Source organism: Lampris incognitus, chromosome 6 (genome assembly GCF_029633865.1).
Source record: "Lampris incognitus isolate fLamInc1 chromosome 6, fLamInc1.hap2, whole genome shotgun sequence".
Lineage (NCBI taxonomy): Eukaryota > Metazoa > Chordata > Actinopteri > Lampriformes > Lampridae > Lampris > Lampris incognitus.
In genome coordinates, this window is record NC_079216.1 from 44,967,388 (window position 1) to 44,985,394 (window position 18,007).

An 18,007-nucleotide genomic window follows, 5' to 3' on the forward strand; every position below is an offset into this window, starting at 1 on the left:
TGAAATGTTGCATCATTAGCTCAGCCCACCTTGAGCTTGTCAAATCAAGTTTATTTGTATAGCCCGAAATCAGACGTTCATCCTGAAGGGCTTTACAGTCAGTACAATATACAACACCCTCTATCCTTGGACCCTAGACATTAATGAGGAACCACAAGAAAACCTTACCAGGAGATAGGGCTGTGTCATATGACCAAAACCTCATATCCCGATAAAGGTAATTTTATATCATGATGACGATACATATCATGATATAGAACATTTTCTGAGACAAATGCTTGGCCCCTACAGTGAGGGGGTCTGGGGGCTCTGTTATGCTTTGGGAGGCATTTTCCTGGCATGGTTTGGGTCCACTTGTCCCCTTAGAGGGAAGGGTCACTGCAAATCAATACAAAATTATTCTGAACGATCACCTTTATCCTACGATGAGACATCTCTATCCTGATGGGAGTGTTCTCTTCCAGGATGACAATGCCCCCCCATCCACAGGGTACGAGGAGGTCACTGAATGGTGTGATGAGTATGAAAATGATGTAAATCATATGTTATAGCCTTTGCAGTCACCATATCTCAACCCAATCGAACACCTATGGGAGATTTGGGACCGACAGCGAAATTAGGGGCGTGACACTGGGCAACGTAAACTGTATGATTCTTTGTTGAACCACATTAACAGCTGATGAGTGCAAGACGCACGAAACAGACCTGTACTGCAATACATTAAAACTTTTTTTCCTGTATCCGTGTTGAGATATATATATATATATATATATATATATATACATACATACATACATACATACATACATACATAAAGGTTGCATCAGGTCATTTTATAATGGTATTACAAAGTACTGTACGACTCATTTGTGACCCACTAGTCATTGGTCATTTAATCTATTGTATTCATGTCACACAAACAATTCAAGGAAGGTCACAAACATAGAAACATTTAGGCTCTCTTTTATTTCCACAGGAGTCATTATTTTCCCTTATAGTGTTTAGCATCTCTAGAAGTCACTGCTAAGCATTTTCTGGTTTGCTGATATTAGACCAGTCTTTCATCACCTTAACTGCCAACACTGCAAAAACCCATGGGAATGAACTGAAGCTGTAGTATTGGTGTTTTGATCAAATAACAAATGCATGCATTTTGTCCAAGTCTTCATTCCTGCTGGAAGCAGTTTTTGTCCGTCTCCATTTCCTTATAAAAATGCTAATGTGGAATTCCATGGCCTTTAGAGAATGAACGTTAAGTTTTGGAGATTTTTTTTTATTTTTTAGGCAACGCTCTCTGTTGAAGCGCCCCCTGCTGTGAGACAAGGGCCAAGCAGGAGTAGAAGCAACAAAAAAAAATCCCCAATTAGTCTCTCAGACTACACCGATCAGCCAAAACATTAAAACCACCTGCCTAATATTGTGTAGGCCTAATATTGTGTCCCCCTTGTGTCGCCAAAACAGCGCTGACCCGTCGAGGCATGGACTCCACAAGACACTATGGAACTCTCTTCCTGTTGTACACCGGGGAACCCCCTACTCTTTGCGATAAGTGCCATGGGATCTTTAATGACCACAGTGAGTCATGAACCCGGTTTAACTTCTCATCAGAAGGGCGACATTTCCTACAGCAGTGTCCCCATCACTCCACTGGGGCATTGGGATTTGATATTCGTTGTTTTCATTAGGACCAGAGGGAAGACTGCCCCCTACTGGCCTACCAACACCACCTCCGGCAGCAACTCAGTTTGCCTGCAATCAGTTGCTTGAACCTAGGTACAAAAGGTGTGATTGCCAGCCGGAGACACTGATCCAAATGTTCATTTCCAAGACCTGCTCTCGTCTGCCTCTGATTGGCTCTAACCTAACGAAAACTCGCGTGCCGGTAGGCTACTGGTTACTGTCAATTATAGTCGCGGCAGCTTTTCTCCTCTCTTGTTTCAACGAGAGCGGAGATCAGTTCCCCCCCCACACCCCGCCCCACCCCACCCCACCCCAACACTCACACACACACGCACACACGCACACACACACACACACACACACACACACACACACACACACACACACACACAGAGCCAAGCAGAGGAAGAGTGAACCAGGCGAAGTGAAGACAGCATTACTCGAGTTAATGCTCGTTACTTTACTATGAAGTGCAACAAAAGCTTCCTACCCCCAAAGCAAATTCTCCAGTGTAACGTTAAGACAAACCAAGTCTCTAGCTTCTTTTAACTCTCGTCTTCAAACTTTTCTTTTTATGAAAGCTTCTACAAATGTTTGATATTTGTTTTAATTTATACTGTTTTTATTTTTTACCCTCATTTGATCTTACTCTTATTTTTGCCTAATCTGGTTTTATCTTCCTTTGTGAAGTACTTTGTAACACTGTTTTAGAAAAGTGCTGCAAAAAACACCAATAATAATAATGGTAATAATAATAATAATTATTATTATTGTTATTATTATCATTATTATTATTAAGACCTCTGAAGGTGTCCTCTGGTATCTGGAACCAAGATGTTAGCAGCAGAGCCTTTATGTCCTGCAAGTTGCGAGGCTGGGCCTCATGGATCAGACCTGTTTTTCCAGCACATCCCACAGATGCCTGATCGGATTGCGAGCTGGTGAATTTGGAGGCCAGGGCAACACCTTGAACTCTTTGTCATATTCCTCAAACCATTCCTGAACAATTTTTGCAGTGTGGCAGGGCGCATTATCCTGCTGAAAGAGGCCACTGCCATCAGGGAATACCGTTGCCGTGTAGGGGTGTACCTGGTCTGCAACCATGTTTAGGTAGGTGGTGCGTGTCAAACTGACATCCACATGAATGCAAGGACCCAAAGTTTCCCAGCAGATGACTGCCTCCAACGGCTGGCCTTCTTCCTTTAGTGCATCCTGGTGCCATCTCTTCCCCAGGTAAATTACACACCATGCCCACATGGTGTAAAAGAAATCAGGATTCATCAGACCAGGTCTGCTGCAATGCACTGTGCATTCTGACACCTGTCTGTCATAGCCAGTATTAACTTTTTCAGCACTTTGAGCTACAGTAGCTCTTCTGTGGGATCAGCCCAGATGGACTAGCCTTCGCTCCCCACACACATCAATGAGCCTTGGGTACTCATGACCCTGTCACTGGTTCACCAGCTGTCCATCCTTGGACCACTTTTGGTAGGTACTAACCACTGCATACTGGGAACACCCCACAAGACCTGCTGTTTTGGAGACGCTCTGGCCCAGTCATCTGGCCATCACAATTTGGCCCTTGTCAAAGTCACTCAGATCTGTACGCTTGCCCATTTTTCCTGTTTCCAACACATCCACTTCAAGAACTGACTGTTCACTTGCTGCCTAATATATCTCACCCCTTGACAGATGTCATTGTAATGAGATGATCAGTTATTCACTTACCTGTCAGTGGTTTTAATGTTTTGGCTGATCAGTGTATATGAATAGGTCACACAAACTAGTGCAATAGTATGCTGGCGAAAATGAAATAACCACTCCTCCACTTAAAATTCATTGTATTCTCTCGAATAACAAAAAGATGTCTCATAAGGATCAGTTCCATCTATATCATATGTAATATCTCACATATACGAGTCTCTTTAGATTCGTTAATCTGTGCTGTATTAAATTAGATTATTGTATTAGATTAGATTATTGTATTAGATTAGATTAGATTACACTTTATCCAAAGAAAGTTGAATCAGTTCATCTGGACACAGCGTTTATTGAGAGAAATGTTTCATCATGCCTCTAAGTGACCTCTTCAGTCTAAACTGACTACAGGTACCCCCACCCTTATAAACAATACAGTGGCATAACCACCGAAACCAAAGATCAGTTTCATATGCAAACAGGCATGACCATTAACTAGAGTTACAATGGCCATGTGTACTGTTCACAGAGGATTTGGGAATGTTTGCAATCGCAGCATTGTAAGATGGTGATAGATGTACTCTTAGCCCCCCCCCCCCCCGTTTCAGGGATGGTCGTTCCCTCTTAACATGATGGCTTCTTTGACTCCCCGTTTAAACCAGTGTTCCTACCTATCAAGGATGTGCACATCCTCATCCTTGAGAAAGAGTGGCCGCTGGCCTGTAGATGGGTGTAGACTTTGGAGTCTGGCCTGATATGTTAGCTCTCCTGTGTTGTGCCATCCTCTTGGCCAACATCTGTTTAGTTTCCCAGATGTACAAGTCATGGCAATCCTCCCGGCACTTAACAGCATACTACTATACTATATATACACTGTGGGGGGCATATCTGTCACCATCTTACAATGTTGTGATTGCAAACATTTCCCAATCCTGTCTGAATAGTATATACTACATGGTCATTGTAACTCTAGTTAATGGTCATACCCATATTTGCATATGAAACTGATGGTTGTTTTCGGTCGTTATGCCACTATATTGTTAATAAGGGTGGGGATACCTGCAGTCCGTTTAGACTGAAGAGGTCACTTACATGAGAGCTGAAACGTGTCTGTCAGTAAACGCTGTGTCCAGATGATCTGATTCACCTTTGTTTGGTTTTCTTGCCTGGATTACTGAGCATGCATAAAGACATTACACTTCATTTGTCAGATTGCTCTTAAATTTGTCTTGCACCAATAAACCCACTCTGTTTCACATACAGGGGAACGGACACACATTGATACATGCAAATACAACAATACAAACCGTTGCTGTGCAGGTCGTCGCCACCAGTTCAGTGTCAAATATACACAGATACTCGTCCCAATTGCACACTGGCCCTCACTGCACAGGCGCTATATCCATTTGCCTTACATTTCCCAGCTATCTGCCCTTGGCCTTGGCCTAATGTGAGCTCAACGTTTTGTTTATATAGAATAAAGAATGAATGAGTTCATTGGCACCGGAAAGACACCCCTATATTGGAAGAAGTGGCACCTTAATGGGCTTTGTACCATTTGCTGATTTATATGAAGAGGGCATGTTTATGTCATACTCGGACGCAATAGGAAAACGTAATCTTAAGGGGAAAGAACATTTTTGGAAGTATCTACAAATCAGGAACTGTATTCAGGATTCAGTAAAAAGATGGAAATCACATCTTACGGACTACGTCACGCTACCTGAGGAGCGCCATTGAGCATCTGTATCTTACAGAACAACCAACCAACTGCTTAGCCATGCCTGTAAGAACTTAGAAATACTGTGGGGGAGAAAGATTAAGGATGTGTAATGGAGGAGGAGGAATGGCTGAAAATTATACCCAACAATGGGACGTACACAAAGGAACCTCAAGGGAAATTCACCCAATACAAAATAACACACGGATATTATTGGACACAACTAAGACTCAGTAGACGGAGTTTAATAGATGGCAATCCGTGCTGGAAATGTCAGAAAGATGCAGGCACTTAGAAAGATGCAGGCCCGATTATCCAAATGTTCTGGACAACAATCTTGGAACATTTGAGCAATTGGTTGGTAAGTAAATCGCGATTATCTCCAAGATAATGTTTATTAGCTACACAACATATCAAGATATCAAGTGGGGAATTGACAGTAATCATGGTAGGCATCACAGCGGCTGCTAAGACAATAATACTGAGACACTGGAAAACACCCAAATCTCCAGAATTAAACAAATGGGCAAACACCATGATACAAATAGCTTCATATGAGTTGATGCTAAACAGGGTGAATAACAGAAACAAGAGTAAGGCACCAGTCTGGGATATGTTTTGGACACTGACTGATAAGCCAGTATGTAGTATGACTGCTGTCTCCTGATAGTAACCAATACCATCATAAGTCGCATGGATATTCTTCCTAGTCATGTTACTATTACTATGTCCCTTATATACTATTGATTTCATTTATTCTCTCTCTCTCTTTTTTGTTTCTTACGCCACTGATGTTTCATGTATTGTAAGCACCTAGAAATGTCAAACAATGTGAAACACCATACTGTCATGTACCAATGTTAAAAGCAATAAAAATGCGAATTACAAAAACAATGACTGAGTTGCAAATCCTGTTACGCCTAACCTGTGGGACCCTGAACCGTCTATTAGGCTGCATAAACTGTTATTCTCTGAATAATGTATATTCATCCCTCCCTCAGCAGAAACCTGTTGTTTACGCTTACATGAGACATAATTGTAGTGTTTGATTCTATGATCTCACGTATTACGCCAACAATATACTTTCAGTATAGAAAAATACACTCGTTTTGGACTTGGGCACATGCATGCATGTACACAGGCATGCACACATGCATGCACGCGCGCATGCACACACGTAGACGTGCATGCACGCATGTCCACATGTACACATGCATGCACACACGTACAGACATGAATGCGCAAATGTACACATGCATACACATGCGTACATGTGTACACATGCATGCATGCATAAACACCCACAGGTTGTGTATGACAGTAACCAACAAAAAAAAAAAACAACATTGTGAGTAACAATAACACAATATGTCCATCATTTATGGTGTATCAATATCCACGAAGGCTTAGGGCCAGAAATTGTGCAAGTCCGTTATTGATCATCTCTAGAAACATTTTCCAAGTAATAAAGTAGCGAGGACCAAAGGTCTTGAAAAATATATTCACGGTTATATGGTTATATTTTTCTGGAGTTAATCTCTCTACTGGTAAAAATTCTGATATTTGGCCCAGGAACAGCTTAAAAGTTGCAGGAGAATAATTTTCCCCAAAATAGAAGTATGCATTTCTCAGCAAAATATGTTACAGTAATTAATACCCTGCACGTTTTGAAACTTCAGGCATGTCCTTTAATCAAATAGAGACAAGGATTTGAATCAAACTCTATTTCCGAAACTGTTTTAGTGAAGGAGTGAAGTGAGTCCCAGAAACCTTTGCACAGATTGCATTGCCCAAACAGATGCATACATGTTGCTTCTTTGGCTTTACATCTAGCAGAGTTGGGTGAGTTATCTCGACATTTTGTGCGTCTTTTTTTATAGGGGTGAGATAAAAGTTATGGATAAACTTGAAATAAGCTTCCTTGATTCTGTTACTTGTAAGTGGGGAATGTATTCTATCATAAATGTTTAGCCAGGTATTTTCATCTAAAACCTTCCCTAGATCTACCCCCCACATCTTTAATGGCCTCCTTCACTGTTACCTTTCATTGTAATCGACGACATTAATACATCCTCCACTTCAGATTGTCCAGAACTCAACCTGTTCTTGAAAAACAGTACGATTTCTATCACATGTCTTTTTTTATGAAACAGATCAGGTGTCTGATATCTGTGCAGGTATAACACACCACTGTCAGGGACATTTACCTTTTTTCTCACTGTTATCATCTCACACCTCATCTGTTTCTCCGCCTCTGAAAAGAATGTATTGTGTAACGTACTGGGTGTGATATGTTTGTAAATACACATGGGTTTGGGGGGGGTGTTAAAGAGGGCGAAATCAGGGACATGTACAGCTGTGCAGTGCCTGGAGCACATGGAGCCCATCTGAAATCATGTGAAGCTACTTGGTATTTAAACCTTGTGGGTAACTACAGAGCCATTTCAACCGGGGGGCCAAACAGTTTGCAGAATAAGGAGCCCGAGAGAGGTGTTTAGCCTTATTAAATGAAATGATACGTCTCCACGCATGCACGCACGGGCGTACACGCGCACTCGCGTGCCACTACGCGTGCAGAGAACTAGACACACAAACACAGTGAGACGCACGTTTTGGCGCACACTCTTTCGTAAACGCCTGTGATTGCGCCACGCAGCCGCGCGTAATAAAAGGTGGTGCCTACGTATGATGCTATATCATTTGTGAGACCCCTGAATACTTTATCTTGGGACGTTGTTGGAAATAAACGGTTGCCTCCGGGGGGAGACGCCTCCCCCCCGGAGGACTGGAGTCGGAAGGGGCAGTTACTCATGTTCACCGCCAGAGGCTCCAACAGGCCCATTTTTCTTCGGCCTTACATTTCTACAGCATTTCCATGCCGACTACGATCTGCCAGTTGGCTGACGAACGGAGTTCCCCCGCTCACTGGAAGTATTTCGATGTTTTAGACATAGCAGTTGTGACAGAGATGCAAATGTTGTAGTTTAGGGGGGGGGGGTGCCAACATGGTGCTGAAATGAACAGTTTTAATATAATATTGGCCACCAAAACGTCGAAGTTGTATCCAAATATTGTGCTAATTTTTGGTTCATTTGGCATCATATATATATATATATATATATATATATATATATATATATATATAAAATTGATTGTCGGTTAGGTAGCCTATATACATCTACGTAGTGCTGGAATTAGACAGGACCGTGTCCGGGTGGCGGCGTGTCTATGGACGGCTTGTTAACCTGTGTGAAGACGCAAGTGCCGACAAACCGCACCTGCGGCGCCGCGCTCATTTTAAGGGTCAGTGCATTGCGAGCGGCGGCGATATGCCCCCCTCACCCCTCACCGCCCCCCCGTTATCCCACATGTCATAAACATTATGTTTACCTTTAAATTAATTGTGTCTCTATGCGGGCTTTATAATTGCCAATTATTCTGCACGAAGACACGCTTGCCATTTATTTTTCTTCTCTAAAGCTGTAGCCTGGTTACAAGGGAGAGCGTCCTTGGTATTTGTGATTGCGAAAAGCGAAAGAAGTACGGAGGGAGGGAGGGAGGGAGGGGGGGAGAGAGACTGATAATTTGAGGACTTGCCAGGGGTAGCTACATTGTCAAATTCAAAAGGCGTTTGAAAGACTCGAACCATTCAAGTTTTTTTTTCATTCTCAACTATTTTTCTTTCTCTGTCTTTTTTTTCCTTTTTTCTTCTTCTTCCCCCTCTCTCCTCTCCCCTCCCTTTCGTGCGGTCGCAGGCCGTTTTGAATGGACCAATGGGTTTTCAACTCGCACACATTGGAATGGAAATGAGCCCCAGCGCGTGCTCCCGGCGCTCTGAAAGCTCGGGATTGTTTATTGAGCTCCCGGAGCCACGCGCCTGGCTCGGGGGACCCGGTGCTGCAGAAGAATCACACGGCGGGGGGCGGGGCCTCCGAAGGGGAGGTGTGTGTGTGTGTGCGTGTGTGTGTGTGTGAGAGAGGCGGGGGGGGGAGAGAGAGACGCGTGTTGAAAAAGAGGAGTGCTGCCAAAGTTTGGGTCAGATCGGATCGTGGAGTGAGTAAGGCAGGCGCGGTCAAAAGGAGACTTGGACTCCACATATCTCCCCCAGCTAGCCACACGGTGCCCACACGACGGACACGGGAGCCTGTGCACTGCCAATCTACGGCTGCTTTCTCTTTTTTTTCTCCCCCACTTCCTTCTTCCTTCTTCCTCGCGGCAAAGGCTGCAGGCGCCCCCACGTCTTTCACTCTCGTCCCAGCGCAGGCGAGATGGCAACCACAACGATCACTTCCACGCAGCTGGCGCAAAACCCGTGCCCGTTTGGACTCGGCGAGAGGCGAGCCACCATCACCCTACACGCCCCGGCCCAGGAATGCCCCGTCCAAACGGTGCACGGCAACGCCGCCGCTGCCGGCTACCAAAGCAAGACCAAGGTGCTGAAAAGACAGCGCTCCAGCTCGCCGGAGCTGCTGCGCTGCAAGCGGCGGCTCAGCTTCAACGGCCTCGGCTACTCGATCCCGCAGCAGCAGCCGGTGGCCGTGGCCCGGCGCAACGAACGCGAGAGGAACCGGGTCAAGCAGGTGAACATGGGCTTCCAGACGCTGCGTCAGCACGTGCCAAACGGAGCCGCCAACAAGAAGATGAGCAAAGTGGAGACGTTGAGGTCGGCGGTGGAGTACATCCGGGCCTTGCAGCAACTCCTGGACGAACACGACGCGGTGTCGGCGGCGTTTCAGTGCGGGCTGCCGTCCCCGACCCTTTCCAACAGCTACTCCGCCGACCCCGAGTCGCCCCACTCCACTTACTCGTCCGACGAGGGGGGCTACGAGCCTCTGAGCTCCGAAGAGCAGGAGCTGTTGGACTTTACGACTTGGTTCGACAGGTACTGAGGGCGACGGCGTGCGAGGCGGCGACGCGCGTGTGCGTAAAAGCGCATTGGCGTCACACGTTGCTGACGCAGACCGACATTGGGTAGAGACGCGCTTTCCGACCGGTCTGGCGGCGAGGCAAGGCAACCCGTGCGAGCGGCGCTCTCCGTCCTCGGAAGGGATGTTGCTGCTTGCCCCGCTCGCCCAGGGCTGCTTTGTTTTTGTTTTTGTTTGGTTTGTGTCAGGAGGAGCAGAGCAGTGGTGGTGAGACAGACAGAGAGAGAGAGAGAGAGAGAGAGAGAGAGAGAGAGAGAGAGAGAGAGAGAGAGAGAGAGAGAGAGAGAGAGAGAGAGAGAGAGAGAGAGAGAGAGAGAGAGAGAGAGCCTCTTGTTGCCGTTGCCATGCGACAGCAGAGCATAAACCGTGGCCCTTAAGGAGGGAAGGAGACTGGGCGCGCACCCGGACCCCCGTCCAGGGATTGTCGAGTCAACGCGTGGAATTAAAGAGTTATTGTTTGATCAAGTGCAATTAATATCAGATAGAGCAGGCTCTGCAGGGGCGGTGCTTTGGTTGGTGAGGACTCTGCCCGGGGACTCTTTTATGACAGAGCACAACCGTCTTCCTTTATACCGCCGCTCGTGTTGGGAGATCCCACGAAGATGACGCGTCGACTGATTTGAACTTCTCATGATGTACATTTCCTCCCCCCTCCCTCCTCCCCCTCTTTGATAGCGAAATTGTGTTACGAGATGCTTTGTTTGATATGAAGACATATTTTTGTACATTGAGTCAAGCAAAAAAAAAAAAACTTTCTTGAACAAGAAACACTGCCACCTTCCAGCCGGCGAGCCAGCTGTCAGGGAGGCGGTGAGCTGTGTGACCGGGGGCAGCAATATCAAGGCTTACATACCTGTGACAGACTGAAGGGTTTTTTTTGGGTGGTGTTAAGGAGAACCTTTTTATCAATGTATGCACTTGCTCTCCATTTCCCGTAGCCTAAAATGTATATAATCCATGTGAATAGATATATTTTGTGTAAAACTTTTATAAATAAAAAACGAATCTATTTATATTACGTGCTGTTGATTCTATCGCCATTATTCTTTTTATTATTATTACGTGCATACATGATGGCATGTGTGTGTGTGTGTGTGTGTGTGTGTGTGTGTGTGTGTGTGTGTGTGTGTGTGTGTGTGTGTGTGTGTCTGTGTGTGTGTCAGATCCCCGATATGACCTTTTCTTGACTTGGTTGGGCACATGCGTGGGGGAAATTGTGCAGCTGCCCTGAGCCCTCGGTACCCATTATGGACGGGCGACGTCTCGAGCTTTGTTTGCCTTCAGGACCAGGAGATTATTATTACGTTTCATGCGTCGTATTGTTTCTTTTTGCATGCTCCCCTTCTGTTTAGCCAATAACACAGACGGCCCCGGAGCGGACGGAGGCGGGGGGCGCGGGGGCGGGGGCGGGCGGGGGGAGCGTGCGCGGGGGTGCAATTCAGCCCTTTCAACAGATACATAGTCACTTTGAAATACGGCCTGGGGAAAGTCAGCGGAACAATGTAACGGGTCGAAATTCTTATTGCGCAGTTGAGATCCATCTTAATAGAAACCCGGGGTTGTAGACAACTTGTATTCCCGACTGTGTTTTTCAGGGCTCACACAAACCAACCCCAAAAAAAGCCCGCCCCCCCCTTGCGAAATGGGGAGCGCGGCGCCCCCATTGTGCCCACTATTGTGTGCGCTTTTGGGCTTCATTATGGGTATTATGGGAGATTCTATTGGAAATAACCCCCCCAAAAAATATGAGTCAATTTTTGAGGCGGAAAGAGAAACAAGTGTAGTTTTACTAAGTGCTCTCTGTCAGAGGAGAACACCATAAATATGCAGGGGAGGTGACTCAGTCTCGTTTTATAAGCCCCCTTCCCTGCACTATGAGGATAATGCAACCCGGAGCTGACATTGAACCCTTGGGATATGGGCCTACATTATAGCGGGCTTGCGGAGACTTTCGCATTTGCAGGGGCTCGAACTCTGTGACGGTTCCACTCGCCCTCCTTCCCCAAGAAGAGACCCGAGGAGAAACCTCGTACGCGGACTCAGATTCACGCAACGACACAGAGCCAAAACAACAGCGGCAACTTTAGGGGAGATGGTTGTCAGGGCCCGCACCCTTCCCCACCTCCGCCCCCCCCCTTGACAGAAAAGAGTCTGCAGCCTTGCAGGTGTGAGCCACGTGCCACAAGCCAGCAACAAAGAGTCCCACACTCCCACTGCATAATGGAGCCAGCACGTCCGATAGACGCGGCCTGGCAATGGAGGGGGGGGGGGGAATCAAACAAGTGATAAATGACATCAATTACTCATTGCTTTATATAACCTCCTACGTCACCAGAACTTGAAAGATCAACTAATGCTGGCAAGAAACACCCCGCTGGCCCATTATTAGACGCGTGAAATGTTATTTCTAATGCCCTTTCGTGTCAGGCAGAGGCCAGGGCACCGGTGATAATAAGCGCTTTGGAGCTCGTTCCTGTTGTCCTTTTAAGATGGATACGCAATTTTCTCCAGAGCCATTAAGATATGGGGAGGGGGGGTGGAAGGGAGGAGATACATTTATTCATGTCGTTTTGGCAGCGGGCAATTTCGTCTTTGACAATACGTAAGGGCCGATATTCATTTTGAGGCAATCAAATGCTGACTAATCAATCACAGGGAGCCCATTCACGCGCGAGCGTTTTCATGCGTAAACCAGTGATATATATGCCTAAAGCAGTGTGTTTACCGCCGTCTTAACTTGGGGGGCTAAATTGGCCAAGATAATGGCCCAGGAGACTCCGATGGGGGGTCAATCTATTGCCCCAAATATAAAAGGCTTGGCTATTTCATATGGATTATTCAGGGGAAATAAAAATGTCCTGGAAACAAGTATCGTTAAACCAGCTCAACAGTGTTGTTGTCCTATATACATGTTTTTTTTTCTGTGTGTTTTCACCCCGCTGGCAGTTAAGAAATCCGTGTTTATACTTCACAAGATGAATCATGTTCAAAGGAGAAAATACACCAATAACAGTCAAACAGCTGTTTGGAGGATGGCTTTTCAAAACGACTTATTTCAACGTCATTCTCCTAAAGTGTTCTACTGTTGGGCCTCCCCACATGCTTTGTATACTCGGGAACATTGCAGGAGAACTATACAATTATGAAATATAAACATTAGGTGACACTAGCTGATGTTATTGATTGCCAGCATCTGGGAGTTGTGAGTCCGGGGGATGAGTTGGTCGGTGAAACAGGCCCTCACCCAATCACAGTGCTGCGCTGCATCTACCTGTTGAGCAACAGGTGCTACAGGCCTACAGGTGAGCTACGGTGTAATAAGTCAGCCACTGGCTTGTAAAATGGGGAACATGAACTTTGTCTTGGCATGCGTTTCCTCAGGCTGCAGGCCTACCTGTCTATGTTTGCAGATTGGCCTTCAACAATATATATATAGATTAAAGAGATGCATGCTTAACTGGACCATGCAACAAGAGAGGACAGCAAGGGTAAGATATGTTTGTATAGTCATAACTACAAAATAATTTTTTTTTAAAAAAAATCTTGAAAGAAAAAGTCTGTCTCTTGCAAGTTGACCTCTTGTTTCCTTTTAAAGCCCTCCGATTCCAGGATTCGTCTGGCTTTAGTTTATTGGAACTGATGCACATTGAAGGGGACCGTGGTAAGCTGGCCAAAAGTGCAAACATTTTCCTCCACCTTGCAGCAAGCCTCCTTGTAACAATGCTTGAGATATCCAACAGCAGAATTTTTGACCTACCAAAGTTGTTTTTTTTGCAAGGAGTAGAGAAATCATTCTCAGGTGAATGTAGGAGAGAGCCTCCTACACTGAAATTAATTTCCTAAAATATCTTCTTCGTTTAGCTTGTTCCCTGTTTCTCAGGGGGTCGCAACGGTGGATTGTATAGTTTTCATCGCTACGCTATGAGGCCACAGCACCAGTGAAGGCCGTTGTTAACCCGGGACTCAGACAATCTCGTATGGAGCCTCGACTGATCCGGTATGGTCTTGTCAATCCGCAAACTGATTTGGCAAAATTTTACGTTGGATGACCTTCCTGACACAACCACTAACCCTATGAGTGGGGGCACAGGTAAAGAAACGGATGCCACCCCAGTATTCGTGGGCTTGCGCCCATACCTGTCGCTGTGTTCTAAAATATAATAACTTTTAAACCACTTTTTCCTCACAAACATACACACACACACACACACACACACACACACACACAGGGACGGCTGATATAAATGGGCTAACAGGGCTAAACCCTCCCGATCTTTTTCATTAAAGATGAGAAAAGTATTGTTAAAAAAACCTTAGAACAGATTATTTTAAATTTCGGTGGAACCTAAGAGCAGCAACGGCAGTAAATCGTCACAAGAAAAACACAAAATACATCTAAATTGGCTAATTTTTTACTGCCCATTCAACTTCGTGTTACATGACTGACAGGTGTCTTGGCACGCCCTCTTGATTTGCTGATCATTTGGGCTAAATTCAGTCAGCCCACAGGCCGCTGGCTTTTGACCAATGACAGCACGGACAGTACATACAGTGACGTGCTACTTGTGTGAGAGTGGGGAGGGAGAAAAGTGGCCCCGAGGAAACATCGGAAGTGAAGAGACTGGGGACACATCGTCCAAACGATGTTCAAATTACACAAAAGGACAAACGACAAAATCGTAAGTTTCGTGTTACTTGGTTTCAGCGAAAGGACTGGCTAACGGCAAGTGTAGCTGAGAATTCACTTTTCTGTTTTCCATACTTGCTTTTTGGGGGAGACACGGCTTGGGCCCAACAAGGAATTGTGGATTTGAAACATTTATCCGACAAAATTAGGAAACATGAATGCAGCACAAGTCACATTGGAAATAGCGTGACGCTATCGGTGCTGGGTAAGTTAACATCGCCTGTCAACTTGACGAGGACCACCACATTTCTATACAGAGACACAACGAGCTGTTAAAGAAAAACAGGCATTCATTATCACGGATTGTGGGCTGTATTAAATGTTGTGGGGCACGTGAGCTAGCTCTGCGGGGGTCCGACGAACCTCCGACTTCACTCCAGCGGGGCGTGTTTCTGGACCTCGCTGACCAGTTCTCTTTTTTGGATATCCAGTTAGCCGATCACCTGTTGTCAAGTACACATCTAAGACGAGCCAAAATGAGTTGCTTGATTGTAAGTTAGCTGTTTATGGACAAAACTTGGCTGACGAAATATCGCAGGCACCATTTGTGGCTGTGCAAGCTGATGAGACAACCGGCGTGGCATGTGTAAGCCAGTGCGTGACTGTGCTCAGGGAACAATATGAGAACAATCTTCAGAGCACTTTTTCTGAAACATTGAAAATAACACAAATAACCATCACAACCGCCATGACATCTGCAGAGTCAGAGAGGTGTTTCAGTACACTGAAGAGGATCAAATCATTCCTCCGAAGTACTATGGGACAGGATAGGCTGAGCGCCATGGCTATGCTCTCTATTGAGCGGGACTTCATCCAAAAATCACTGGACTTCAGTGACGTGGTGATTAACCCGTTTGCATCCCAAAAAGGTCGTCGATGTGAACTTCTCTTCAAATAAAGTAAGCCCAAGCCTATAGACCTCTTAAAAGACCACCAGGCACGTTTAGCTTTCCTGTCTACATGTTGCTTGTCTCTCTTCTATAATGACTATATTATTTTTGCTGTGCTTACCAAATTGTTTTATTCGGGACATGTTTGACCCAATGTGTTGCAAAACAGTTGTGATTAAAACAGTTGCTATATAAGATGCAACTTGATTGATTAATTGCAGTATTTATTGGCAGTCGTTTCATTTGGGACACGTTTTTTTGTGCATCCTTAGGTGAGCCTTTTTCTGACATTGTAGGCTACATGATTCTGCATTCTGTTCTATCATGTAGCATATCATCCCATCATTCTTGCAAATGTTGTTCTTGTTAGAAATGCATTGTGCTAATGTGCACAGAGAAAAATAGTCAAATGGTGTGTGTGTGCGCTCGTGCAGGGGTTTGAGAGTTTTTTGGCATCAGGCCATTCTTATGCTTCTCTATAGTGTTGTTGTAGAGCATTTGCTATCGTCATCATCATCATCATCATCAGGTCGAGTATCCTCACACTTACTATAACAAGGTATAACAGTGTCGTTGCTCTAACTTGGTATCTCAGATGTTACGTTGCTGTTGCTGCAGCGTGAACTATAGATGGGTATACTATATTTGTTAGCCCACCCACCCAATATCACCACCAGCCGTCACTGTATATATATCTATACACACACACACACACACACACACACACACACACACACACACACACACACACGTAAGTAAACTAAGCAATTTACCTTAAGGTTTGATTAAATAACAACTATAGCAGTTAGTATGTGCAAGATTAATAATGTGCATAACGTCGCACAGAAAAGATGGACAAAGATAAAAGCAACAAGAAGATCTGTAGATAAGGCAGTGATGAAGATAAATGAAAAGATGGTGCGCAGCCTTGGCCATTGCTTACAAAGGTGTTAATGTTTAAGCAGAGGCACACACACGTTTCTATTTAACATACAGGGGAAACAAATGCTGAACTGATTTGGAGTAGACTCATTTACAAAAGTACAGGTGTGCACATATGCCCACATGCAAGCCCCCCCCCCCATCCCACCTCCACCCACACATGCACCTCTTAGATATATGTCCGTTCTCAGACAGAAAGCCCAGGGAGAGTAAGTGGATCTGAAGTAATGTGTATGTAGAGTCTGTTGTGAAGGTCAGCGACCAGGCACGATAAGGTTTTGTAGCCTTACACCTGGTCTGGGGACAGCTCTGTTGTCCACACTTATTGATTTGGCAGATCCGAGGGTGGTGGAGGCACTGCTGCATATACAGGATAGAGTTATTTTTAATGTTGTTTTGTGGTGCAGCTAGTCTCACCCAGGAACACAACCGGAGCAAAGAGTTGAATCTATGCAAAAGATAAGAAATACAGTAGTAAAGATGCAAAAATGGTATAAATGGTGTGACTGTGCATCCTGGTCAGGTTACGGTATGACCTGGGTATATATAGATATTGAATTCTAACTGCGTAATAGAATATTTGCTCTGATAATGAAGCTGCTTCTTTCCAAATTAGTGCAATCAGCTTTGACCATTTTCTGCTTCATTTCTTTCCCCCAATCTGCTATTCTTGGAGTGGGAGATTTTCTTTAAGGTCATTTTAACTCTTCAGATAAGCCAGTAGATGGGTAGCCATTGCATTCCATGCTTGCAGGCTCATTGGCATCTCGGTACCTGCATCTGCTAGAAACCTTCCACAGTTTAATGGCCCACTTAGTGCACCCCGGCCACATTGTGCATCATGTGTCTAAGGAACAGTTACCTGGATCTTTTCAACAAACCACATACAATGGCTTTCTCAGTGCCAAGTGGAGCCCATCAGATTTCATTTTGTCTTTTCCACTTCACGCGAGCAAATGTCATCTGGCCACTTCAATGTGCTGGAAATCCTCTTTTCCCCAAAACAAAAGTCTTAAATGGGCATCTTCTGCTCACAGCCGCCAAGTTGCCCTGTACTCCCCAACAAAAAAGTCAGTCATTCGACTCATGTTTTTCCTCTATCTATGTACAAAAAGGAATCTTTCTCTTCCACAATAAGAAGGAAAGGGGGGAAAAAGGACTTTGAATGTGTGCAGCTCAGCACTTTTAACTGACACTCCAGTATATGTGTGAATAGGCCCTAAACTTCAGACGACCCAGCAGAGGAGGGCACCAGGCACAGGGCTGAAGGGTGGAGGAGGGATGGAGGAGGTGGGGGTGTGTTTTGGGGTTGAGGCAGTGGGGGCAGTCATTTGCATAGGCCATTGTGCTGCACAAGTTTGGGTGCTTTTTTTTTTTTGGCCTGGGCCCTTTTGGCCATTTACTTCCACTCTGGCTGGCTGTGGCGGGCTGTGAATAGTCTCTGCTCGGGGGAGACACAAAGGCG

At 45.3% G+C, this 18,007-nt stretch overlaps 1 protein-coding gene across 1 annotated transcript; it reads left to right on the top strand.

Annotated features, from left to right (window-relative positions):
• The first annotated feature begins 9,366 nt into the window (after nt 1–9,366).
• Nucleotides 9,367–9,987, top strand: ascl1b (achaete-scute family bHLH transcription factor 1b). Its single transcript, XM_056282653.1, has one exon. The coding sequence runs from the start codon at nt 9,367–9,369 to the stop codon at nt 9,985–9,987; it is 621 nt and encodes a 206-aa protein (XP_056138628.1).
• Nucleotides 9,988–18,007: the final 8,020 nt, after the last annotated feature.

Excerpts from the sequence above, each read along its gene's own strand:
- ascl1b (XM_056282653.1), top strand. The coding sequence starts at position 9,367 with ATGGCAACCACAACGATCACTTCCACGCAGCTGGCGCAAAACCCGTGC.